We start from the raw sequence: 27509 nt of genomic DNA on the forward strand, positions 1-27509 counted from the left end.
TTCTCTGTGTAGCCCTGGCTGTCCTGGAACTCACTTTGCAGACTAGACTGGCCTTGAACTCACAGAGATCCGCCTGCCTCTGCCTTCAGAGTGCTGAGGTTAAAGGTGTGCACCACCACCACCCCAGTTTGTAAAGCTCTTTTTAACGGCACTTTCAAAATATTTTCTTCTTTTCACAAAATAAATAAACACTGAGGGGAAATCTGTAAACTTGTTGTTTGTTCTTTTTAGGATCCATTATCCCAACAGCCTTGGGAAGAGCCACTTTTAATTTGTCCCTCCAACTTCTGGCCTCCATCTCCTTCATAGAATCTCCCCTCCCCTCTTTTACTTTTCTTCTAATGCTTCTCTGCAATACAAAAGTTTCAGATGAGACTTTTTCCTACAAGTCTTCTCAGGACTAGCAATGTGTTGAGATGTCTTTGGACTTTAAACTGTCCTAATACCCTCCTTTACCTATTTACTTCCCCCCAAAAGCCCTGGGCAGGAAAACCTAGGCAAGTGAATCGGTACCCTCAGAACTATTGGGGGATTCTATATAGGAAATACAAAAACAACATACAGTCTTCATCAAGTCCTATTCATGGGTATGTCTGAATATAACACAGCAAGAATTAGGAGGGCTTCATGTACTTAAACAGAGAAAACCATTGTTTGAGACCGTCTGACTTCCTTTGTTGCTGCACAATACTATATAGTACCCTCCATCACACTTTTTTAGGCAGAATTTCAAAAAAGAAAAAAAGCTACTTGCTCCACGCTGAAGAAATACAATGAGAAGATAAACTGAACACCAAACCCATGGTTTCTGGTTTAAAATATTTTTATTATTAAAAAAGTACAGTAACCAGACAGAACAAGATTGCTTAGTATTCAAGCACACACTCTGCCTGGAAGCTGCAGTAGGAGGTGCCCACTGAGCTACAACAGAGTAACCTCTGGGTGGCCATGCTTACTGAGACAATTCTCGAGAATCTTCAGGTACACAACAGACTTGGATATGAGAGAGTGCTCAACATCATACCTCTCTGAACAGTAACAAGTATAAAATGGAGTGAAAATAGGTGCTGCTCTAAAGCACTAAGATAAGGAGGCACAAACAGAAGAGTTATAGAGACTAATGCATAATATACTGTTTTATAATTTCTTTAAATAATGACATAACTCCAATAAATCCCTTCACTGCAGGCTCCTTTCCCCACCACAAAAGTCAGTTTCTGGTACTGCTTTCCTGCTGTGACCTCCTGTCAAGACCAGGGTTGAACATCACTAGGAACTGTCTTCCCTTTTGATTCAGGAATACAATGAAAACAGCACTGTATACAACATAGTTATAAAAGTAACATCCAACACGGCTATTTGCACTGACCCTAGGAAACATCTACTGGAAGGGAAGGAGAATTTGTTAACAAAATAATTATCTCTTCCCTTGTCCCCAACCCACCACCAGAAAAAGAAATGGAAAGTATTCCCCAGTGTTTGAAAACGACCTACATAATTTCCATTCTCTTCCGTCCACTCCCAACCCAACCGTCCCACCCCACTCCCCTCCTACCTTTACTGTTCAATGTACAGTACGCACAGAAAGGGAAATCTGAACTGATGAAACGGAACTGACCAAAGACTGAAAAGCTTTGAGGAATTGTCTTTGTGCTTCTGACAAAGTTATATGTAATGCAGTCCAACCAGAGTAAGAAAGGGAGAAAAATATAATTTCAAAACTATGTATTTTGCCTCTTATTATTTTAGGTCCTAATATGTTTCAAGTCTGGAAACAATTGACAATCCCATAGTTACAGGATGTAAGGAAAGTGAGGGTAACAGAACAAACAATATTGCTTCCAGCGGCCACTTTTCACTGATCTTTCTTATTGACTTACATTTCTCTGTTTACTGATGAGGGCTAGTCTCCTTTCCATAGGATAAATATAGGGTACTCTAATTAGCATCGTAGTAATGATTATAATACTTTCTTGCTCATTTAGAGATCACGCATCATTTTTTAAACATCTATTAATAAGAAGCCTCACAACACTCCTGTGAGGTAGATATGTGGATCCCCATTTTTAGATGGGTTAATAGAGGCACAGAGAGGTGATGTGACTTGCCTAAAAACTTGGGAAAATACAGAAGAGAGGCAAATCAGGGGACCACCCAGTTGTCAGAGATCCATATTTAGTAGAGAAAAAGACAGTGCTAAGTGTTTCTTTAAATTGGGCCCATGCAGTTGCTTTCCCACTCACATACAATGGAGGATCAACAAGCTTCCTTGACTTATTCAAGGTTAGGTCAATCACCAATGGTTTTTTGCTTCATGTATGAGAAAGCATTTAGGGGCTAGAACAGAATTGAGAATACAGATACCTTTAATTCAAGAATCTTGTAGACCATTCTGGTTCAAGGAGTTGTTGAAGTTCTAAAAATGTTACTACCATGTACATAAGCACCGGGTTCTAGTTGGTTGGTTTTTCTCATGGGTATATGGGATAACACTTAAGTCTCTGTTCATATGTATATAAACTGGACTTCAACAATTAGTAAATCACAGAAGGTGGAGCTATGGTTCTCACTGTTAACATGGAAGGCTATGCAGATAACTAAGGATTGTAGACAATGGTATGAATTCATATACAGATAATAAAGAAGAACACATATGGAAATGTTTATAGACATGTGCATATATATAGGGTAATATATATGAATATATTTCTTTGTTCTGTTGGCTAAAAAGCCTTGAAGAAATAATATTCCCAAAGTAGCAAACACACAGAGTGCACAGACCTTGGTTTCTGATACAGTTCTTCAGTAAAAGGAATTAGAACTCACTGAAGAAATGCCTGATTATGAAAGTGCCCTCTACAAAACAAAAGCAAGATGAACCTGGAACATTTTACGACACTAAAACTCAGGCACATGCTGAAAAACAAATGATGGGCTAGGTAAAAAAGACTTAGGGATTAATTGAGCTCCTAACAGTCAAAGCTACAATTTGGGCAACAAAACACATGTAGCATTGGACTATAAAATAAACTAGAAAATAAATATCAATGAGTCCATGTTGGCATAAATAATTATGAAAATAAATAAATGGGAAGGAGGTAAAGGTCCCATGCAGAAGAATTGCAAAGAATTTATGCATTGCTCTCAAGGACATGGTTCATAACTCACCATTTCCACATGTGTGGGCTGCACATAGTAACTTCCCTCCAAACAGTGTAGCATGATAGGAAAAGGGGTCTATGTGAGAAATCTCATATATACTATCCCAGTCATGTGACTGAAGATAACATGAAGAATGATAAGCTACAGAAATATGATGTTATGAAAATAGTAACTCACTTGTGTGCTTGTTCAGGCCCAAATCCACTAACCTAGTCTTTTCATGAGCAAAGTAGCAAATAAATCCCAACTGAAGAACATGTTCCCAAGGTCCTTGAGAGCAAGGACATCCAAGACGCTGTCACAACCAAAGGAGCTGTGACGATTAATACAATGCAGTATTCTGAAGGAGATACTAAAACAGGAAAAGGACAGCAGATGAAAACTAAGGGCGTCTGAACACAGCACTGACTGCAGTTAACATTAACGTACCAGTATTGTTCCACTAACTGTAACAAGTGTACCATACTAATGTACAATGTGCAGTAAACAGGAACTCTGCTCTACCTTCACATTTTTTTATGAAAACCTAAGACTTCAAACATGGAAAATTTATTTAAAAAGAAATTCTTTTTACAAACATTTGTGTTCTACACATAAGGAACCCCACTAACTCATCAAACCAATTTATATTTTCTATATTTTACAATGGCAATTATCAATAGTTATGTTCAGCTGCCAAAATGTCTACAGGAGGAATTCTACTGTAATAAATTCCTGAATATTATCATCCCATTGAGATTTCCATATCCTAGGCAAATGTCATACTAACAGTGCTTTGCTGTTGTAAGCCCATTCAACTTAGTTGAAGCTCAGATGTTAACCAAGAGAGATGCATTTCATTTTCTTTCTGCTCCACCATCTAGCAAGCTTGTATGTGCTTTTGGTGTAGTAACTCTACACTGTATTGTGTTCGAATCTCTTTACTCTGTGAAAATTTCTTAATTATGACACATTTTTAAAGAATATGTTTGTAACTAGAAAGATTTTTACCATTTTTGAAAAAAAGGGCAACAAGAACAGGGTTCAAATTGTTTCTTGACTAAAGACAACGAACCAAGCATTTGTACAGTCTATTATCACTCTGCAGAAATATATTTGAATAAAGGCTCAGAGATGCTAGGAACATCAACATTTAGGATCCTAATTTGATCACCCTTATGAGTACTATAATTTGATAGTGCGCATTTGTAAATATATGTCTCAATGTTAATATTGTAACTATATGTCTCAATATCCTGAAGTCTAAGGGGCACATGCCAATTCTGAACTCTGGAAAACAAATCTTAGGATCTAAAGTGGGAAAAAGGTAGGTAACCCTTTGGACTCTGTTCTATAATATTGTACCAACTACTCAATTATAAGCTTAAGCCCATGCATGGTAGTAATATACATTTGTCAATCTGTCATACAATGTGGTCCCCATTAATAGACTGACCCTAGATATTTATTAGTGCTTTAGTAATTAGTATACATACAGCTTGGAACTTGCATACCCCAAGTTGGGAAAAATCCTATATGGAGATAACGATAATAGGAAAACCTACATGTCATCTTGAAAAGCACAAGTAGGCCTTAACTTATGGAGAATTTATGGCCTGGAAACAACAAGGTAAATAAAAAAAAAACCAGAACTATCAAAATATGAGACTAGAACCACTGTGTGCATGGCGTTAACTGGCAATGGCCATAAGCACATTCTACTTACTTCGTCCTCAACTATAGATGAATTTTGAGGATAACATATAAAATTGGACAAATATTGCAACCAATCACATAATTTTTTTCTTTAATTTGGTTTACTAGTGTGATCCCTGGGAGGAGTGTACAGGTCTATAAGGCCTCAAGGAACTATCTGGAGAAAGAATCGAACCCGTATTTGCCTCATCTGGATAGAAGTAGACAGGACCCCTTCTAGATGGTAGAGTTCTAGGATTTAGCTAGAAAGGACAGCCACAGGAGGTAGTAACCTAAAGTGTTCACGCTAGAACTTTCGAATATCTGCCAAGAAAAAAGGTTTAGTACAAAGACAACCTTTAGGCAAGAGGCTGCGTCCAATTCTACTGACACAGAGCCCCTCCCCTATTTCTTAGGAGACAGGATATGCCACATGGAGGTAGATCTGAGGTCCAGGGCCAGGAACAGAGGATTTTCTGCCCCAGAGAATATTAGGAACAGTCTGATTGGGCAACCAAATGTATACTATGCATCCTGCTGTTACGCATAAAATAAAATAGCTTGGGGATTGATAGCAGTTCATATGTCAGTGTTGGAAAAACAACCTTTTCTATCTCACTAAAAACAGAAGAAGGAGAGCCAAAAAACTGGCACAAAGTAAACAAAATTCCTTTAGTGCAATCCCTCACCTCTGTATAATATGCTCAGTGTGCAATTTCTCTCAGGTAATCAGATGAATGGTTGCTTCATGTAAACAAAAGAATCAACAGTACAATGTAACCCATCGAAAGCGCCTTTGCAACAGGCTGCCCTTTGAATGAGGTTTGGGATTAACAGCAGTGCTAACACCTTATCCAAATAATTGCTCACAGGGTCCTCCCAGGTCTGCTTTTTTCCTATCACAGCCCAACACACTTTCCTAGGATACTTCTCCCTATTGATCTGTCTTTCTGTGCTTTGAATATTTGTCCAAACTTAATCTAAAAAGAATGTAATTGTGCCATAAAACCTTGAATTATAAAGGAGCATGAGGAGGAAGAGGAGGTCAAAAAAATCCCTTCATTTTTTTGATGGACTTCAAAAAGGAGGGCTGGTATTGTTTGTAAACCAAACTGGTAAGAACAAGTAAAACGGGATCTACAAAACCTTTGGGGTTAGAATGAGACTCTCTATTTCAGACTCAATTCTCTGTAAATCTGACCAATCAACACCGTTAGGCCCCTTGTACCTATGACTTTGAAAAAAAAAACCCTCATTTTAGGACATCACTAAAGTGACTTTAAGTACTGGTTACAGTATTTATATATATATACATACACACATATATGTATATATATATGTCCATATATATGTATATATATATGGATAAAACTTTTATAAAACAAGAGAAAAGGGGGAGCAGCGGATGCTTGTTCACAGCCTTGAGTTTGATTCCTGTTTTGTTTGTTATTGTAGGAAAAATGTCTATAACATAGCATGAGGGATCAGGGAGGGCAACCATGGGCGCCGCACTAGAATTCAACCCAGGAAGATTGACAAAACTGAACTCTGAACAGTGGAGAGGTGAAAGCGGAATATGAAGCGCCGCATGGAGACCAGCTAACTGTTTCTCCAGTCTCGTCAACCTGGCTCAGTAGGCTGTTCTAACCCCAATCACAGGGGCAAGTTATAGTCAAAGAGGCAAACAGAGTCTCGACCTCAGCACACACTCGGGAGACCAGTGCAGCACGTCTGTTGTGGCCTGGGATATTCACATGGTGTCATGACGCCGGCGGTGTAGGGACAAGTGGTCAGATCGAGAAAAACTGCGGTTGCAGTCTGTGCACCTGAACGGCTTGATGCCCGTGTGCTTACGGAAATGGCGAGTGAGCTCATCCGAGCGGGCAAACTTCCAGGAGCAGCCGTCCCAGGTGCATTTGTAAGGCTTCTCTCCTGCAGGGGGAATACGGCAAAATTAAGGTAATCAGCAAATGACTTGCTACCAGAAACATGGCAGAATGCATAATTTATATTTATATCAAAGCTTGAGTCCAAAAGTAAGACAATCACTGTGAAGGGGTACTCTCATTCACCTTTTTAATTAGTTAGCTTAAGAAATAAACATCATATTGCTTGTCTTCTACAAGTTTCAAAATATGCACACAATGTGGACTGGTTAAATCTAGCTGATTAGCATATGCATTATTTCACACACTGCCTTTTGTAGTAAGGATACTTAAAAATCTACTCAACTACACAGTGCTATTTGCAGAAGGTCTAAGCTTAGGTTGAGACAGTAAAGTGAAGAGAATCCTGGCTCTCAAACAGTCTTTGAATCCTGCTTCTACCACACTAACCTATAGTAAACAGTCACAATATCTCACAAGGTTGTTCAAAACATTTTAAAAGGTAGGCAGTGGAGGCTAGACATAGGAAAGCCTGCCAGCACTCCTAGCACTCAAGAGGGAGAGGCCGGAGGAACAACATTACAAGTTTGAGGCCAGGCTAGTCTACATAGTGAGTTCCAGGCTATGGAAAACTATATAGTGAGGTACTATCTCAAAAAGAAGAAAAAGGAAAAAAAATTAGATTGCTAGTACAAACTGTATTCCCCTAGCTGTGACCAAATGCCTGCTAGGCATTTTGTGACCAAAAGCAAGCTAGGGAATAAAGGACTTATTCTGGGTCATGGTTTGCAGGCATGTAGTCCATTAAGGCAAAGTAGACATGACGGCAGGAGGCTCCATCATGTCAGGTGCTTGGTTCAGTGTGTACTCACATCTCTGCAGATCAGGAAGCAGAAAGAGGAAAGTCGGGCTGGGTTGTAAGCCTACCTCCCAGAGATTCACTTCCTACAGCCAAGCCCCAACTGCCAAAATTCCACAACCTCCCCCAAACAGCACACACAAGCAGCTGGAGGCCAAGTTTTCAAACACAGGAGCCTGTAGGCGGAATTTGACATGCAAACTGTAACACAAATCCAGGTGGCTGCCACTTTCTACTCTACTACACGAGTCTAGCTATAGTCTTTCATCGGATACTTCCTAATGGCTGATCTGAAATAAATCCATCGACAACAAGAGCACATGATTCAGTGGAAAGAACACTCAGTTGAAGCTTGCTTGCTCCTCTGTCTGGTCATAAACTCCCCCATGGAGAGGAATAGGGAGAGCTGTCAAGCTCAAGTATTTTAAACAGCTCCATGCTCCGAATCTTAAGGTTAAAACTGGATTATATATGGGACATGTATGACCAGAAGAGAAAAAAAATGGAAAAAAGTAGTACAGGAAGAACTACCAAAGCACAATCCCATTATATGCATAGGTCATATACCATACACTTATACACTCAGGATAAAGGAAACATCAACACATTGAAACAGAAATTATAGGAAAAGTATCAACAATGAGAAAAGTGAAGATGAAGGATGGTAGGAGATCTTTTTTGTACAACTTTTTGTACTGTTTGAATACTTTAAAATCATGATGTAGACATATAACATATATGATAGACATCATATGTATTATAACAAAAAAATAAGCCAGGACTGGTAGTGAAAACCTGCAATCCTAGTACTAAAGAAAGTGAGGTAGGAGGTCCAAGAATTAGAGGCTAGTCTGGGTTCCTAAGTGAGATTGTGATGCAAAAGTTAATTAGCTGGGGCTGGAGAGATGGCTCAGTGGTTCTGAGCACTGGCTGCTCTTGCAAAGGATCTAGGCTCAATTCTCTGCACCCATATGGTAACTCACTACCATCAGTAACTCCAGTTCCAGGGGATCTGATGTCTCTTTCTTGCCTCTGTGGCACCGGGCACACACGTGGCATACATACATAGAGGGGAAACCCCCATACACATGCAACAAACATAAATACATCTATTTTTTTTTCCAAAATAGGGTTTCTCTGTGTAGCCCTGGCTGTCCTGGAATTCATACTGTAGAACAGGCTGGTCTCAAACTCAGAGAGATCCTCCTGCCTCTGCCCCCTGAGTGCTGGGATTAAAGGTGTGCATCACTACCACCCAGCCAAAACGAGATTTTAATTAAAGGAAGTATGCTATGTGAACAAATACACATTAACTGTGGATAAATGCAGATCACAAATCATAGTAATATTTGTTTTTTCCTTTATATGCTTCTCTGTTTCTCATCTACTAGAATGAGTATTATTTTATAATAAAAGGCAATAATGCAGACACAGAATGCATTAGGATTCTAATAGTCTTTGCTCTTCTATCCCTCTTTTCCCCGTTATAAAATTTCCGAGGCATTTGCTTTGTGCTGTTTTAAAGTCTGGTGGAAATCAGATTTGCATCTTCTCTTTTAACTTACTGCTTGCCGCCTACCAACCCTCTCGCGTGTTCACTAATTAATTAGTAGATAATGGACGACAGAATTAAATCTGGTCTACCTCACAGGTTTGGAGCATTACCAGGAAACTATTTGGTGGATTAAAGATGTTAGTTACTGATCATTTCAGTATTCAGAAATTGCTGCATTAGCCTCTAAGAAGCATGGCACACAGCCGAAAGCATTAAAGACTAAAGACAATCTGGGTGTAGTGGTACACACCTTTTATCTCAGACCCACAAGGCAGACAGGGAGACCCCTGAGTTCAAAGCCAGCCTGATCTATATAGTGAGTTCTAGGCTAGGCAGGGCTACCCTGTCTATCTCTTTCACCGAACAAAAGAAGAGACTGGTAGGTTATGCAAGATTATTAACATCTAGAAAGAACAACAGGATTTCAGAGAATGTAGGAAGTGCAAATGAGATTTTTTTTTTTTACTTTTATTCAACATAGTAGTATCCCATCTCCACACTCCACAACAGTTTGGCTATATATAGACTTTATTGCAACTGCTCAAGGATTTCTCCTAGGAGCTCCTATTTTCACTACACCCAGATGAATAATAACCAACTTGTTAAGGTAGCGCCACCATGTGGCAATCTGAGCTCACTGCTAGAACACTCAGATTCAAAATGGTTCAGGACGAAGTCCATCTTTCTATTTCAAGATCTTTGCCTTTTATTATGGTTAAAGAAGCTTTTGTTCAAGTTAAGGTCAGTGTCATCTAGACACCAAAACTTGATGAGGACACATTAAAAAAAAGAAAGCAAACAAGGTACAGGACAACAGCCTTGATAAACACAGACACAAAAATCATCAATAAATTATTTTCAACTCAATTAAACAGCATATCAAAAATAATAAGTCATGGTTAACTTGATTAAATTCTGGTGTGCCAGGATGGATCAACATACACAAATCAATAAATGTAACACAGTACATAAATAGGATCAAAGATAAATATCCCATGATAATCTCCATAAATGCAGGACAGGACTCTGATATAGTTCAACATATAGCCATAATATAAGCCTTGAAGAAATTAATAGGAGGATCACATCCCAATATGATAAAGGCTATATACAGCAAGTCAATAGCCAGCATAATATAGAATGGGGACAAACCGGAAGCATTTCTTGTACAATAAAAAGCAAGGCAAAGATGTCTATAATCCATACTCCCTTTAAATACAGTGCTTGAAATTTTATGCACAGCAATAAAACAAAATGAGAGAGAGAGAGAGAGAGAGAGAGAGAGAGAGAGAGAGAGAGAGAACTGAGATGGTCTTCTTCACTTGGTAAAGGTGCTTGCTGCCAAGCCTGACAACCTGAGTTTTATTTTTCTAGTAATAAAAATACAGGTGATACTCAAAAGAAAGCAAAAATAAAAGCAGAACCTGACACTGAGTATGACTGGTCTGCGTCCCTTTATCGTCACTTCATTAGCGCCATGCTGTAAACAGTGAACCTGAATGGCTTTCTAAACCCTTTTCCAGCACTGCCATGACTCTGCTTCTTGCAAGATATATAATAAAATGATGTTGAAAATGCATGTGCACTGCAGTCTTTTAATTTTATTTTCTTTACCTTCCTTTCTTCCTTCCTTTTTTTTGTTTTTCAAGACAGGATTTCTCTGTGTAATAATTCTGCTGTCCTGAAACTCACTCTGTAGACCAGGCTGGCCTCGAACTCTCTGCCTCCTGAGTGCTGGGCTTAAAGGTGTGTGCTATCATTGCCTGGCTCACTTGAAATTGATATGAATCTACAAAAGACCTAAATAGCCAAAGCAATCTTAAACAAAATGTTTATGATATTAATGCTGAAGGTATTACAAAGTATACTACAGAGCAACAGGAACAACAACAACAAAAGAAAACGTGCTGGTAAAAAAAAATCAGACACATAAACCAACGGACTAGAATAAAGAACATAGAAATAAACCCACACATCTACAGTCATCTCATTCTTGACAAAAGAAAAAAAAAATTATGTGTTGGTACAAAATAACCCCAAAAGATTATGTGGGGCTATGTGTTGATGACTTGTCCCTAGTTGGTAATGCTAAAAGTGGCTGTATTATGAGGGTTATAATCAATGCTTAATCCATTGCTGCTCTTAAAACTTTACATTATTCGTAAGTGATGGAAAACACAAGACAGCGCCTGCATAGAGGATGGGGAAGAGAGTGACATATGGTTTTTTCCACAATGTTCTGCTTCACCGGAAGCAACAGAGGCAGGTGGCCACACACTACAACCTCTGAAACTAGAAACAAAAATATGATTTTCTCTTTAAAGTTGATTTGCTCAGCCAGGTGGTGGCGGTGCACACCTTTAATTCCAGCACTTGGGAGGAAGAGACGCGTGGATCTCTGTGAGTTTGAGGCCAGTCTGGTCTACAGAATGAGTTCTAGGACAGTATACATAGCGACTGGGAAACCCTGTCTTGAAAAACCAAAAGAAAAAAAAAGTTTGACTTGCTTAAATATTTAGTTACAATGATGCGAAGTATCTAATGCACACATATTGGGGAAGATCATCTTTGACAATAACTGGTGCTAGGAAAACTAGATACCCACATGGGAAGCATTGAATATATATCCTTATTTCTCATTAAACAAAACTAAACTCACAATGGCATAGAAACTAATGTCAGAGCCATAATTTTGAAACTTAGAGGAAAATATGTAAAATACTTCAATGACGCTAAGAGCTCAGGAAATAAACTCAAGATGTGCCACATGGGGTGAAAAATTAAAATGCATCTGCAGAATAAAGAAATAACCAGCAAAAGACACAACCAATAACGTGAGAGAAAAACCTCTGCTAATTATGCATAAGAGAGAATTAGTATCCAAAATATGCAAAGAACTCAATACGAGTAATTCAAATGAGTAATTCACTCACTAAATGGGAAAATGATGTGGACACTCGCTACTGAAAAGAAGAAGTACAAATGTTTCAGTAAATACATGAAAATATGCTTGGTTTTCAGCCACTGCAGACACATAAAAGGAACCCATATGCTACCCTAGCCTGGTCAGAATAGCTAGCATAATAAATAAACAAATATAGCACACTATGCTAAGAAGAATATGAAGAAAAAAAAAGATTCCTGGTATACTGATGGCAGAAAAGTAAACTAGTACATAGAAAACAGTATGGAGAATCCTTAAGCAAAACTCAAAAATATGATGGGTTTGCTATTGGATGCTTATAATCCCAGCACTTGGGAGATGACGGCAAAAGTATTAGAAATTCAAGGTCAGTCTCAGCTACATAGCAAGTTTGAGGTCAGGGGTGGCTACATGATATCCCATGACAAAAAAAAAAGTCAACAAAAGAAAACAAAACAAAAAATCGAAGGGGCTGGTGATATAGCTAAGTTGGTAGAGTGCTTATACCATGCACGATGCCTTGGACCTATTTCCTACATAGCACTGTAAGCTAGGCACAGCAGCACAATTACTTGGAGCGTACCAGGCTTTCTGTTTCACTAGACTGTTCTTGGTGTTAGAATAAGAATAGGACGAAAACCCTAAGTGATCTTCTCTTCCTTGTAGTTTCTCTCTCTCCCTCTAGCCTCCTCTATGTATGCAGGTGTGTGCTGGAGCTGGACCAGTGTGGGGAGCGGGGTGAGGGACAGACCTGTATGGATTCTGCGGTGAGCTTTCAGGTGAGAGCTTTTGGTGTACACTTTGCTGCATCCGGCAAAGTCACACTGGTGAATCCGTCTTCTCTTTAAGTCGAGAGAGTCTTCTCCCTGCATTTGGGCCAGCGTTGCTGGTCTAAGTAAAGGAAGAAAGATTAGACTAATTACAGTGGTGGGATTTCATACCATTTTATCATTTATGCAAATTTAATGTTAGCTTCCTAAGAAAAGAAATAGCCGGAAGAATGTAAGCAATTCGTTCAACTAGGCCATTCTGCTTAGGAAATGCAACTCATTGAGAAAGCACTGAGGGTGGTAATTTTTCTTTGAGTAGCTACGTTGTCAAACTGTGAACATTTCACTTCAACATGTGCTATTATCATGCTTAACAAAATGTATTTTTCATATGTTTGCTCATGAGCAGGGGGTGGGGGTGGGTTGGGGGGAAGGGGAGATGGGGAGAGAGAGAAGGGAGAAGGGGAGGATTGAGGAGAGCTTGGGGAAATGGGATGGTTGAGATGGAGGAAGGGTGGATATGGGAGCAGGAAAGAAGATATCTTAACTAAGGGAGCCATTTTAGGGTTGGCTAGAGTCTTGGCTCTAGAGGAGTTCCCAGGTGTCCAAGGGGATTTCCCCAACTAGGTCCGTGGGCAGCAGAGGAGAGGGTGCCTGAACTGGCCTTATCCTATAGCCACACTGATGATTATCTTGCATATTACCATAGAACCTTCATCTGGCGATGGATGGAGATAGAGACAGAGACCCACATTGGAGCACTGGACTGAGCTCCCAAGGCCCAGATGAGAGCAGAAGGAGGGAGAAGATGAGCAAGGAAGTCAGGACCGTGAGGGGTGTGTCCACCCACGGAGACGGTGGGATTGATCTAATGGGAGCTCACCAAGGCCAGCTGGACTGGGTCTGAACAAGCATGTGATCAAACCGGACTCTCTGAATGTGGCTGACTATGAGGGCGTACTGAGAAGTCAATGATAGTGACACTGGATTTTGATTCTACTGCATGTACTGGCTTTTGGGGAGCCTAGTCTGTTTAGATGCACACGCGAGTACACACACACACGAAGTACTTACTCTTGCTGCAATCCATGCAGACTCTGTAAGGCTGAAGATCCACTCTCAATGGCACTCTCATCGCTATCACTTGGAAACTCCAGTGGAGACATGGAGGTGGGGTCAACTTTGACTAAAAACAAAGAAAGGGAGTACTGTAGACCAGGATGTGTGCACCGCTCCAGTTATTTTCACCTCAACAGTTACTTTCAGGTTTCCCACATTAAGAAGAGGAAGATAGAAAAATCTTTGAAAAAAAGAAAGAGGAGGAAGACAGTAACTACTAAACAATTTTTTAGCATAAGAAAGGACAGAGGTGTCTTTGAAGGAAGGGTAGCAATGACTGTTCTCCCATCACCAGAATGTGAATTTCTCCAGGACACGATCTAAGTATGATGTATTCATCCCTCTCCCTCCAGCTCCTAGGAAAGGGTCTCCAGGAAAGATGGTTCCATGTATTTTGGAGACACTGAAGTCTCTGAAGAGTTCCCTGAATGTCTTGAGAGAATTCCTAGGATTATCCCAACGATGACAACACTCATAGCTGATTGTAAGATTACACACATGGTGATGGCAAATATTTCAGACCAAGTTAGAAGCAACGGATTTTCTTTTATCGTTTCTGATTATGAACAAAATCAACATAATTCTGGAAAAGGAACTGTTGTTGAGAACAACGAAAGATGGGGTTTAATTTATACGTTCTGAATTCTGAGCTCACTTCAAAAGTTAATTAAATAAGACAGGCATGGTGACACAGACCTGTATCCCCAGCTACTCAATAAGCTGATGTAGAAGAATCACAATTCAACAACTGCTTTGGTAATATGTGTTAAACCAGTCTGAGTACATTCATGAAACTATTATCTCAAAAAAATGTTTGTTTTGTTTTTGTTTTGTTTTGTTTTTAACCAAAAAGAAAGCCGGGGATATAGTTCAGTAGAAGAATACTAGTAGTACCACAAAGCATAAATAAATAGATAGATGATAGCATATGAAACTCTTCCAAGCAAATTTTCAATCTTATTTGTTCAACAAATGATCTGTAGTTAAGTACTAGGGAGCCCTGTGGTGGGTGTCCCTGGAGAGGTGCAGAGTCACGTCATAAAGTCTTCATGTGAATTCCCAATACAGTTAGGAAAAATGGCCTCATACTCTTGAAATCAAATAAAATCTTCAAAGCAATAAAATCTTAAAAGGAAGGTCATAGACGTCAAATAAAGGCTGCCCAGGAAACGTGGCTATATTGCCGAGACTTTTCTATAGAGAACAGGGATGGTGTGGTGAGATACCACAGAGCTCGGCTAAGTTACAGCACTGGGAGGAATAGTGAGTTTTCTAACAAAGCGTTCCTAATGGCACAGAAAGCAAATAGCGCAGTAATCTAGGAAGTCCCAGGATGAACAAGGTCTTACTGAGTGCATTTTTTAAAATTTAGTTTGTAATTTAACTCAGAGTTCAAATTTTGCATTTCCTTTTAAATAGCACTATTTTTAAATACAGCGCTTTAAATTATTTACTATCAAATAAAAACATATAAAGATTCTAGGAAGACACGTAATATTTCAGTCAAGAATATGCATCCTTGTTTGAGAAACACGTTCTATCTAATGGAGATCAATTATAGGTTCTTTTGTGACAAGGTCTCCTTGTCACAAGTTCCTTGCCACTGTGTGGCCTGGAGCTTGCAGTCCAAGGTTAGTCTGGGACTCTCCTACCCCAGCCTCTCAAGTGCTGAGATTACAGATATGCGCCAAGACACATGGCTCATTATACATTCTTAAGCATTATATAGAAATTATTTTAGAACCACTTTTTAAAAAACGATAATTAAAACAAGTCCCCTTTGAAACAGTGTTCCTCCCAATTGGAAGAGGTGAAAAGAGACAAGACAGAATGGCTGAGAAAGCAAGTTCTCTGACTATAAGAAGCTGTAAACCCTGCACTCACCTGACCCAGCATTTTTGCCGTCCCCTCCAATGAGTGGGACAGTAATAGCTGCAGGACTCCCGTCTGCAGGCAGACTGGTATAGACCATAGGCAAAGACTGCACCACCAGTGGGATTGTCTTTAGTCCACCCATCTTATTTGGCAAACTGACTGAGGGAATGGTATGAATCACATGTAAAATCGGCTGGCCTGCCGTCCCCTGAGAGGACGCCAGGATAGGGCCTGGTGTGAGAACGGTAGGAATGGCCGCTGAAGGGCCTGTGTCAGATGAAGTGGGCACCACCATGGCCTGGGCTGCAGACGGTGGCTTGGGAGGCCGTATTGGAGCTTGCAGCATGCTAGCAGGCTGGAGAGGAGCCTTCGGCTTGTGAAAGGAGAGATCAACTGGTTCCACCTGGGGCAGGCTGAAATCACTAGCCAGGAGCTCCTCTGGAGGCTCGATCTTGATATCATTAAACAGTGCTGGGTGCTCCATTGGGCTCGCATCCAGGAGTGGGGAAGAAGTCATATTACTTCTGTGTGCTGTCACAGAGGGATCTCTGATCTGAACAGGGCCAGTGACCTAAAATAAACAAATACGAGGTGAGACAGCCACTGTTAGTATTCTAAAGAGACACAGGAACAATGAAAGAAAGAAATCTCTACACTCATGGAAAAGATACATCATATTGAAAGAAATGAGACCGTAATACACTACAGAATAAAAAGGAAAGAAAATGGTACTAAGCACCAGTCTTAAGTATTGACATTACTGTATCGTACAATTGATAAAAATCCTTTAATTAAATTTTCATGGCCAAGCAGTGGTGGCAAACACCTTTAATCCCAGCATTTGGGAGGCAGAGGCAGGTGGATCTCTGTGAGTTCAGGGCCAGCCTGGTCTACAATAGCTAGCTCCAGGACAGCCAGGGCTGTTCGACAGAGAAACCCTGTCTAAAAAAAAAAAAAAATCACAATCATAGAGCTAAAATGAAATTCAATTTTAACTCAAAAATCCAATAAAAGGATGTTGATTTAGAAAATAACTCTTGAAAAAAAGAGCAGAAACCATTTACACAATTGTCCTGCAAAGGCAATGTTCTAAGTCCAGTGATAGCAGTTATGAGTAAGACACAGCAATGGTATTCTTAACTTATTTATGAATAAGGCACAGCTAAGTATATACTAACTACAATGTTAGAATGAGTACCTTGCAAGTCATACTGAAATAAGTAATGTGACATATAAACAAGATGCTTCAGAGAAACGGGGAAGTAGATGTAGCACAGTGGTACATCATTTGCATAGCAAAATCAAAGCCATAGGTTCCACTTCCAACACGGAAAAGATTTGCTGGCGGGGGGAGGTAATCTGTTCTATCTAGACAGGGAAGGCTTTAAGGAGAAAGTGACATTTTAGGTGAGTCAGAGAACTAATAGGCTTTCTCAAGCAGAGAAAAGAGGTAAGAAGAGCACTTCTATTAGCAAGGGTATGTTAGTAGATAATAGGCACAGGGAATATGATACAGGGTAATTAGTTGAATTTACATGCAACATTAAGTTTTGTAAGTTCTAAAATGTGGAATAATTAAAAATTAAATGCACATCTATCTATAATCCCATCAATTGGGAAGTTGAGGCAGGAGAGTCTGAGGTGAGAGGACTGGGAGTATGAGGCCAGCCTGGGATACACAGTGACTTGGCCTACATGCATACACACATGCACAAGCATACATGCACGCAGACACACAGAGATGGAGATATAGAGAGACAGAAATGCAGAAACCCAGACAAAGACATTTGCACCCCCACAGTCACTGCAGCTGTCTTTATAATAGCTAAGACATGGATAAACTCTGTCTAGCAATTGATAAGAGGATAAAGAAAACATGATAAATATACTCAATAGAATAGTATTCATCCTCGAAAGGAATAAGATCCTGTTATCAGTTCAACATGGATGGAACTGGAGATCTTTATTTTAAGGAAAATAATGGAGGCACAGAAACACAAGTATCACATGATCCTATTCATGTGTGGAATCTTTAAATAAACTCAATTTGCACAAATTGGGAACAGAAAAATTGACTACCAGGGCTTAGGGACAATGGAAGGAAGATGGGAAAAGAATGATCAATAGGAACCAAGCTATGGTTTAATAAGCAAAGAACCCTGAAATCCTATCCCATAGCCTCCTGTGTAGCTACATATGACGCTGGGCTAGAGAGACAGTTCAGCCATTAAAAATGCTTACTGCTCTTGCAGAGGACGGGGTTTCATTTCCCAGCACCCACATGGTAGCTCACAAGCCACCTGTGATTTCAGTTTCAGGGGGACCCCACATCCTCTTCTGCCTCTAAAAACACTACACGCACATGTACTCATGCAGGCTCACATTTGTAAAAATAAAAACTTAAAAACAGAAAAGAGCTTGAAAATTTTTATTATAAAATGATAAATGTCTGAGGAAATGGCTGTGTCTAGCATAAGCTGCACATTATTCAATATATACAGATATCCAAACATGACACGGCACTACAGTAAAGTGTATGAACTTTGTTTTTAGTTTATTTGTTAAAATACAAACAAAAATACTAATAAATGGTCATTGAACATGCAACATAAACAGAAAAGTCCCAATCTAGTTAAGATATCTCTAAAAACTTGATCAAGTCAGATGTCAAGGATGTTGTGTGATGTGTAGACAATAGCCAAGCAATATAAATCACGACAATGGCCTTGGAGATGACAGCGCCACTTCAGCCAATAATCAGAGCACGTCTCTACTTTCTGAAAACATATTTGAGTTATGGACGTTTTAAACTATTAGAGATGTTCAAAATGTTTACTGAGGTAGTCTACAGTTTGATTTGGAAGGAAGGGAAAAGGGGGATTCGAGAAAAGACTGGGTAACAGAAGAATAGAGTGACATTGAAACTTCTGCCCAATGACCGGAGAGCAGTGAGAGGAGTAATCCTGCATTTAAAGAAAGGAAACTTGGAGAAACTTGACTGCTAACTGAATACACGCAGTATTAATGAGCTTTGTTAATTATAATATAAGGTATGATAACGGTACTACAGTAGTAACTAGTTTTTAAAAATTGATGGGAGAGGAGCTGGAGAGATGGCTCAGAGGTTAAGAGCACTGACTGTTTTACCAAAGGTCCTGAGTTCAATTCCCGGCAACCACATGGTGGCTCACAACCATCTGTGATGAGGTCTGGTGCCCTCTTCTGGCGTGCAGGAAAACATGCTGTATATAACCAATAAATAAATCTTTAAAAAAAATTGATGAGAGAAAATAAGGAGCTGAATTCTGAAAGGGAGAAATATGGAGAGGTAGCGCCCTCTTGCTGTGACTTCACTTACGGACCACCCTTCAAAAGTATTAAGGGAATGAGTGTGGGCACAGAAAAAGAATCTATACTCAATCGTCAGAACTTAGCCAGACTTCCATCTGCGTTTCTCTTCTGTTTGCTGACACATTGTTTTCTTGACTTGGAAGCCCCCAACTCAAATTGGGCCTTGTGTTAATCTTTTTTTTACATTATGCATCTTCGTATCCTTTCTTCCATCACTTCATAAGCATCTCAAGTAACCTGTAACTCACGTGTGGATTAACCCCCTTTGTGAAAGGGGCTCAGAAAAATCCCGTTAGCAGGAGCAGGTGTGGTGTCAGGAGAAGACCAGAGTGATGATCTTATCAAGATCTGCTTCACTGGGGCTAAGGAGATGGATGGGTGGTTAAGAGCAATTGGTGCCCATGCAGAGGACCTGAGGTTCAGTTCCCAGCACCTGCATGGTGGCTCACAACTGTCTGTATAAATCCACTTCCAAGGGATCCAGTGTCCCGCTTCTGGCACTGTGGGCACATGTATATACACAAACAGGCATGCACACATATATACATAAAAACAAGTTTTTTAAAAAGAACCATTTTAGTAAACATCGTTACTGATCTCTGGATCTCCCAAATCAATTTAAGCAACCATGTTTTTCTACATTCCTACTTGTCTCTGCCAGAGTAGCTTCATTCAGTGGCATCACAAGTAGAATCAAAAGAATCTGTAAGGCTGGAGAGATGGCTCAGCAGTTAAGAGCACTGGCTGTTCTTCCAGAAGTCAAGAGTTCAATTCCCAGCAACCACATGGTGGCTCACAACCATTTGTAATGAGATATGGTGGCCTCTTCTGGCCTGCAGGCATGCATGCAGACAGAACATTATAATACATACATACATACATACATACATACATACATACATTCATCAATTTTTATAAAAAGATTCTTTTTAGGTATATTTCCACAATTTTATTTTACTATGGCTTCTGATGATACTGAGAAAAGAGCTACGATAAAAGATGTTAGATGCAGGGGCTGGAGAGATGGCTCAGTGGTTAAGAGCATTGCCTGCTCTTCCAAAGGTCCTGAATTCAATTCTCGGCAACCACATGGTGGCTCACAACCATCTGTAAAGATGTCTGGCGCCCTCTTCAGGCGTACACACAGACAGAATATTGTATACATAATAAATAAATATTTTTAAAAAAGATGTTAGATGCAATATTTTCTCTTTTTTCTCTTTAAAGATTTATTTTTATCTTTAATTATGTATGTATGTGTCTGTGTACACATGTGGGTATGTGCACATAGCAGCTAGGTTTCTGTGGAGATCAGGTGCTGGGAACTGAACCTCAGGTCCTCTGCATGGGCACCAATTGCTCTTAACCACCCATCCATCTCCTTAGCCCCAGTGAAGCAGATCTTGATAAGATCATCACTCTGGTCTTCTCCTGACACCACACCTGCTCCTGCTAATGGGATTTTTCTGAGCCCCTTTCACAAAGGGGGTTAATCCACACGTGAGTCATGGGTTGCTTGAGATGCTTATGAAGTGATGGAAGAAAGGATATGAAGATGCACAGAGAAACTGAATTCCCTAGACCTGGAGTTACATGCGGTTGTGAGCAGCCTAATATGGATGCTGACAACTGAACTCAGATCCTCTGCAAGAGCTGTTTACACTGTTAACCACTGAGGCATCTCCTCAGCCCTATATACAATATTTTCTCTAATAAGATTATTGGTGCTGATATATAGATAGACATAACAAAGAAGCACTTAGTTAAAATTTTTAATGTGTTTTCTAGGGTCCGTGCTTTAGGCCTAGTATTCTAAGGAAGTCAAATCTCTGAGTCTTACATATAAAGTGGAGACTATTTGTAAATTTCTTCTTTTGCCAAGGCCATTTCTAGGACAAAGAGTGCTGCCCGCGATACTACTATCAGCACAAGGGCTTGCACAAAGCTGGTACTTGATCTGCAGCTACTCAGGTTACTGAAAACATTATTCAAGGATACACTAAATGGAAACTGAACAAAGAAGGTGTAGAAACACATAGACACTTCTTGCTTCAATGAGCGATAATGGTACAGGCCCTGTTCAAACTATCTATTCTGGGCTGAGCTTCTGTAGACCAAGCCTGCTTTGTGGGTTCTCAATTTTTCACTCAAACTGTCTGCAATGGGGCTTAAATCATTGCTCTCCCTTGCTGTCATCACATAGCTCTGAAACAAATGTTAGAACATGGTTATTTAGATCCTGGTGTTTTAATAACTTCCTTAATGAATATCATTACATTTTCCATCTGGACAGACTGATTTCACGTGTTACTTGTTATAGCAAAATGAATCCAGCCTGTAACAAGTATTTCCTGGGTGTCAACGCTTCTACAAGTAAGCTCCTTAAGAAAATGTACTGCACTTGGAAGCAACCATCAATTACTTTCGTGATTTAAAGACAACCATATTTATCTACTAGTAGAAACAATGCTTTTGTGTGTACCTTTTAAATATGATCAAAATAGTTTTAGTAAGTATCCTGATGTGTGGTATGATTTATCCTACATTTCATATAAAACAATCACTATGGTAAAAAAAAAGGAAAAACAAACAAACAACAAACATGTACTACCGCATTCTTTTCTCACACTACACAGCATGTTATACCTGCAGATTCTAAAGAAGAATAATGTAAGGAATGAGGTTACAGCCCTAGCATTCTGGTGATTGCCTAAGGATTGGCTCCATATTCTATTCTTCAATGAACATAATAACTACAGGTTTGAGAGTTCATATGGAAATTGATGTAAAGCTCTGCCATGAGATTTTTCTCCTGAATGCATCTTTTTCGTCCTTCAATAATGTGGGGGCAGTTTCAGGTTTTGAGTATTCTCAAGTTAATAATTAACCACTCTTCAAAGAAAGGGAATGGCTACTTTCTGAATCTGCTATTTCAAAGCTTGAAGCTACAGCCTTCCAGGGCTTCAGAGTCTATGAAGACAGCTGTGCATGGAAAAGTCCAAAAACTTGGGAGTGGCTTTTAAAGATGTTTCACTTCCCACAGTCCACCTCATATGCCTAGTATCCTAATCAGGCTTTTTAAAAAAGAATGTTTGATTTGGCATTTTTCTTAAATTCATTATTGACACACTACCAAAGATCACAGAGAAACGCAATTCTACAAAGAAATCCAGAAAAAAGTGGTCACTTTTATAAATAAGCTCTTAAACATCTGATGAAGACAGCCTTGGCTTCAGGAGAGCAGGGGAAATCAAGTGAGGCAAAGCAAACTGTTACTTCTCATTTATCTGAAATAGCTCTGATGTGGAGCTTTAAAGTAGGAAGGCAAGACAAGAAAGAAAATGAAAGAACAAAATACTGCAGGCAGCGCAGTAAGTAGAAAGGAGAGGAAGGAGTGTTGTCATGGTAACAAGATAAAACCCAGGCTCCTCCCCAAGAGAAAGATAAAAGCTGTTTTTGTACACAGGTCTCTTCTAGCTTTGCTCTGGGTTTCGACTAATCATTTTCATGCCTGGGTGCACTTGTGTGTGCGTACACATATATTATGCACATTCATTATTTTGGTCGAAAAGCCAGTTTAACCCTCTGAAATTCCAGCCCTTCTCCAATAATGCCGTGATGTGTTTCAGTATTAGAGAAAAATGGATGGAGATGAATATTATGAAAACGCTGAATTTAATCTAAGCCTAGAGGAATGCTGAATCTTCTGTCTTCAGCATCTCAGGAGCATTAGGAAACAAGGCACTAGTGGACAATTTCTCTTTATACAACCTAAGGAATGTGCTAATTAACACATTATATAACAAGGGGGGACCAAGATCAAAAATGCACACACCTGAAATCTCAGAACTCAGGGGACTGAGGCTGGAGGATGTTCAGTTCCAGGTCAGCCTAGAATACATGACAAGAGACCGTCCCCAGAAACAAAGAGATAAAACCACAGAATATGCATGTGCACATATACGTGAGCATTTGTATATATATATGAATTCTAGGTATTTGCTTATTATACAGCATAGAAATATTAGTATCTCACTTGAAATTAAAAAGAGAAAAGAAAAAAGAAAGAAAGGAAATAATTTCTTTTGAATATATGATTGCTTTTAATGATATATCAGCAAAATTACTTTAACAGCTAGATGCTTGTTGTAACATTTTATACCAAGTTGATAGATGGTCACCAAAAAATATTTATCCACATCCTAGTGCCCAGAATCAATGAACATCACCTATTTGGGAAAGGAATAATTACAGATAGAATTATGGATGTTAAAGCAACCACTCTGGATTACCTAGTGGGTGGAAGTCAGTTCTTTATAGTGGCCACAAAATAAGGTGATGTGAACACAAAAGTAGACAGATACCAGAGTGATAGGGCCACAAGCCAAGAAACGCCTGTATCTTCCAGGTGTGTGAAAAGGTAAGAAAGATGTTGTCACTATGACAACTGATATGACAATTTGATAGTCCAGGGCAGTGGCAGACTTATGCTTCTAGGATTCTGAGAGAATAGATTTGTTTATACACAGTGGGCAGCCCACGACCACCTGTCACTCAGGCTCCAAGGGAATCTGATGCCCCTGGCCTCCAGAGCTCCTGCATCCATATGCACACGGCCACATACAGACACACATTTACATGCCACTAAAAAATCAATCTTAAAAAGAGAGAAAGGGGAAGCAAGAAATGAAAATCATCAACAGTAAGATGGGAGATATTTCCATGCTACAGCTGACATGAAGGGCAAGCAGTGAACGGCACGAGGAGAATAACGGCTAGAAATCAATTAGCATTCTGGGACTACGAGTGCACTAGAGATCCGTGGGCATTCAATTGTCAGGGGAAATTTTATACAAGTGATAGAATTGAAATTTGGGCTCCTAAATGTGATGACGATTGGACAGACTCATTTAGGCACAGTCCCGGTGAACAAAAAAAATATGTCACTGAAAACCTCTCAGAAATATATATATATATATATATCCACTAGATCTAGAAAAACTGTTCATTTGGGGGATGTGGCAGTTCGGATGAAGTTTAACAGAAGAGTGTGGTTATTTCCAGCTATTGAGGGACAAAGTGTCTTGATGCAGGGAGAGAGGGAGAGAGGGGGAGGGAGGGAGTGAGAGAGAGAGAGAGAGAGAGAGAGAGAGAGAGAGAGAGAGAGAGAGAGCACATGTGTGTGTGTGTGTAAAAAAACTGTAAAATGCTAACAGTCAAAGGATATAAAGGAGATACATGGAAACAGACATGTAGGTTATAACAATGCACTCACAAGTTTCAACCAAGAGATTCCACTTCAAGAAAGTAACCAAAAACTAGAAACAAAGGATGGATGACAGTCAAGTGCCACTCTGTATGGTATGAATACATAGAAATCCAGAAAATGGAGAGCAGCAGGTGTGTCCTGAGTCAGAAAGCTTTCTTTTAGTACCACTATGACCAAGCTCCAGCGATGTTTTGCACAATTAGGAAGTTTTTGATGTACTGATAGTTTCTAAATGGCAGCAGTTACAAAGATAAACAAGATATTAAATTCAATTTAACATCATTAAAACACTACAGAGGAGTCTCATACAAATGCATACGTAATTTAAATCCAATTATACGCCATGGACCAATCATTCACTGCTTAAAAATAGAACTCATTAGCTGGCCCTGGTGGTACACACCTCCAATTCTAAAACTTTACAGGAAGGAAGCAGGAGGATTACCCTGAGTTCAAGGCTAGCCTGGTTTATATACTGTGTACCAGGCCAACAAGACCTATATATTGAGGACTGACCTCAAGAAAATGATATATGTACACACACACACACACACACACACACACACAGAGCATATATATGGCATATATGACTACTAAATGTAACCCAGAGATTCCACCTGGGACTAAATAAGGACTAGCAACCTATCACTACGGACATGTTAAGGAAATGGAAAGAATCAGATGAATATTTTATAGAGAGATTTGGATATTCAATTTCCATGCAATTTTAACAGATGTTTCAAGGTAATTCTGATTGTATTTGGGGCTCACTTATGCATTCTTACAACTCAACCCTGAACATCTAGGCACCATACCATGCCTGAAAGCCCAGAACTGAAGAGCCTGACAGGAGGATTGCTATGAGTGTGAGGATGCCCAGAGTTACACAGCAAGTTCCTGTCCAGTCAGACCTATGGAATAATAAAACCCTATCACAAAACAAATACTTCTTCACATCATTCAAGACCAGTTTTCTTTGCTGGAAAATGCGAACATCAAGACCAGTGATAGTTAATATTATACGAAAACTTAGTTGGATAGCAGTGTCAGATGGTTGGCTAAACAGTTGTCTACATGTTTCTGTTTGTTTAGTTGGAGACAGAGTCTCACTATGTAATCACTGTTGGCCTGAAACTTGATATGTAGACCAGGCTGGTCTTGAACTCAGAGACCTGATTACCTCGACCTCCTGAACAGAGGATTAAAGATGTGGAATACCACAACTAGCCTCTTTTTTCTTCCCCAATAGGACAAATATTTAAATCACTGGACTTGGAATAAACCACCTCCATAAAGTGAAGAGGCTTTAATAAATTATTAAAGCCCTAAATAAATCAATGACTGGGCTGGAGAGATGGCTCAGAGGTTAAGAGCACTGGCTGCTCTTCCAGAGGTCCTGAGTTCAATTCCGCCCAACCATATGGTGACTTGCAAACATATATAATGAAATCTGGTGCCCTCTGCTGGTGTGCAGGCAGAACATTGTATACATAGAAAATAAATCTTTAAAAAATAAAACAAAGACTAAGTGTCATAGACATACATAGAAAGATGGATTTCCAACTGAGAAATTTTCTCCATCAGATTGGCCTCTTAGTGGGGTAATTTCTTAATGTTTGGTTTGGGAGGAGCCATCACTGGGCAAATGAGGCCTGGGTTACAAGCAAAGCAGGAGAGGGGAAGCAAGCCCTGTTTCTCAGTAGTCTCTGCTTCAGTTCCCGCCTCTAGATTCCTACCTTTAAATTTGTGCCTTGATTATGAACTATAATAAATAAAGCCTGTCCTCCCCAGGCTGCTTTTTCGGTCATGGTGTTTATCATAACAACAGATTTCACAGTGAAAGAAAGAATTGCTTTTTTTTTCTTTTTGGACAGGATCTCCTTGGGCTAGAACTCATAATCTTCCTGGTTCAACCTTCTGAGTATAGGGATTACAGACTTGTACCACCATGTTTGGTACAAGAATTCTGCCAACAGTGTTTGGAGACTCAAACTGCAGTTTTTTTCTAACTCTGTAGTCTGCTGATCCAGTCCATCGGGTTTTGGACTTGCAATACCTCTATAATCACAGGAGCCAATTTTTTAAAAAAAATTATATCTATATATAATATCCATATATGTGTGTGTGCGTGCTTCTATCCTTTACACACACACACACACACACACACACACACACACACAGAGCAAAAGTATTAGCCAGGGTGCTCGAGGGAAACAGTTAACAGGGAAGTAGAGTCAACAGGATGCTTTCTTCGAAAACCCTCATATACTCTGTTCAACATGGCTACTGAAGAAATTAAATGAAAGAAAGCACACAATTTTCACTGCATCTGATATCTGGGATAGTGCTAAATAAATTATCATTGTTCTTCACCAAAGAACACAGGGACAATACAAAGCTGTTTCTTCGAGGTCACACAGAAATCCACACCCAGACATTCAATTAATTCTGGAAAAAGCTACCTTCTTTTATCCCTTCTCATTTTCCATACATGTCATTTGAAAATGGGGCTTTAATTCTGTAAAGCTTAAGAGATATTCAGTTCCCAAAACTCACCTGTCTGAACGCCTGCATTGAACCACTTTGTGAATTAAGCTGGACTTCCAAGCTGTTCATGAGGTGATCCATATCTAGAAAAGATACAAGAGGAAAATAGCTTTCAGAACAATGCTGACCCCATTATATGCATAGAGTGTGACATGTACACTTGGTTTCACCCATCCGTCCTTTATAAACAGTTTTTCAGACTAAACTTAGGCTAAAAAGTTATTAGAACATTCTAAGTTAATCTACTCAAGGAAAAAAAAGCATCATTTGTCCCTGCCACTGGCTGCCTACATACTAAAAGTACTTCCCTTCCTTCATGTAAGTGAATCCATTTCTCTAAACCTCTCTGACCTGTCCTATTTCGGTGATTATCAGCATACTTCCATAGTTCCAAAATATTTCCGATCCTGGCCCTGCCCTTGTTTTCACTAAGGACTTTTAACTACTATACGGGTATTTACCTGAGTAATATATGTACAAAGACAAGCCAAACCATTTTTGTCTATGCATCTTAAATCT

General features: G+C 39.6%; 1 protein-coding gene across 1 annotated transcript; it reads right to left on the reverse strand.

Moving 5' to 3' along the window:
- Nucleotides 1-6586: 6586 nt before the first annotated feature.
- On the reverse strand, nt 6587-27071 carry Klf8 (Kruppel like factor 8). The gene is made up of 5 exons (XM_038317421.1): nt 27000-27071; nt 15833-16394; nt 13904-14015; nt 12811-12950; nt 6587-6768 (listed from the first exon to the last, which is right to left on the reverse strand). Exons 1-5 carry the CDS (start codon nt 27069-27071, stop codon nt 6587-6589), a joined length of 1068 nt encoding a protein of 355 aa, XP_038173349.1.
- Nucleotides 27072-27509: the final 438 nt, after the last annotated feature.

The sequence above is a fragment of the Arvicola amphibius genome, chromosome X, assembly GCF_903992535.2.
Source record: "Arvicola amphibius chromosome X, mArvAmp1.2, whole genome shotgun sequence".
NCBI classification, from domain to species: domain Eukaryota; kingdom Metazoa; phylum Chordata; class Mammalia; order Rodentia; family Cricetidae; genus Arvicola; species Arvicola amphibius.

Coding starts and splice junctions, on each gene's coding strand:
- Klf8 (XM_038317421.1), bottom strand. CDS start 27,071: ATGGATCACCTCATGAACAGCTTGGAAGTCCAGCTTAATTCACAAAGT. Junction 16,395..26,999: donor CAATGCAGGCGTTCAGACAG/GTGAGTTTTGGG, acceptor TGTTTATTTTAG/GTCACTGGCCCTGTTCAGAT. Junction 12,951..13,903: donor CTGCATGGATTGCAGCAAGA/GTAAGTACTTCG, acceptor TCCTTTACTTAG/ACCAGCAACGCTGGCCCAAA.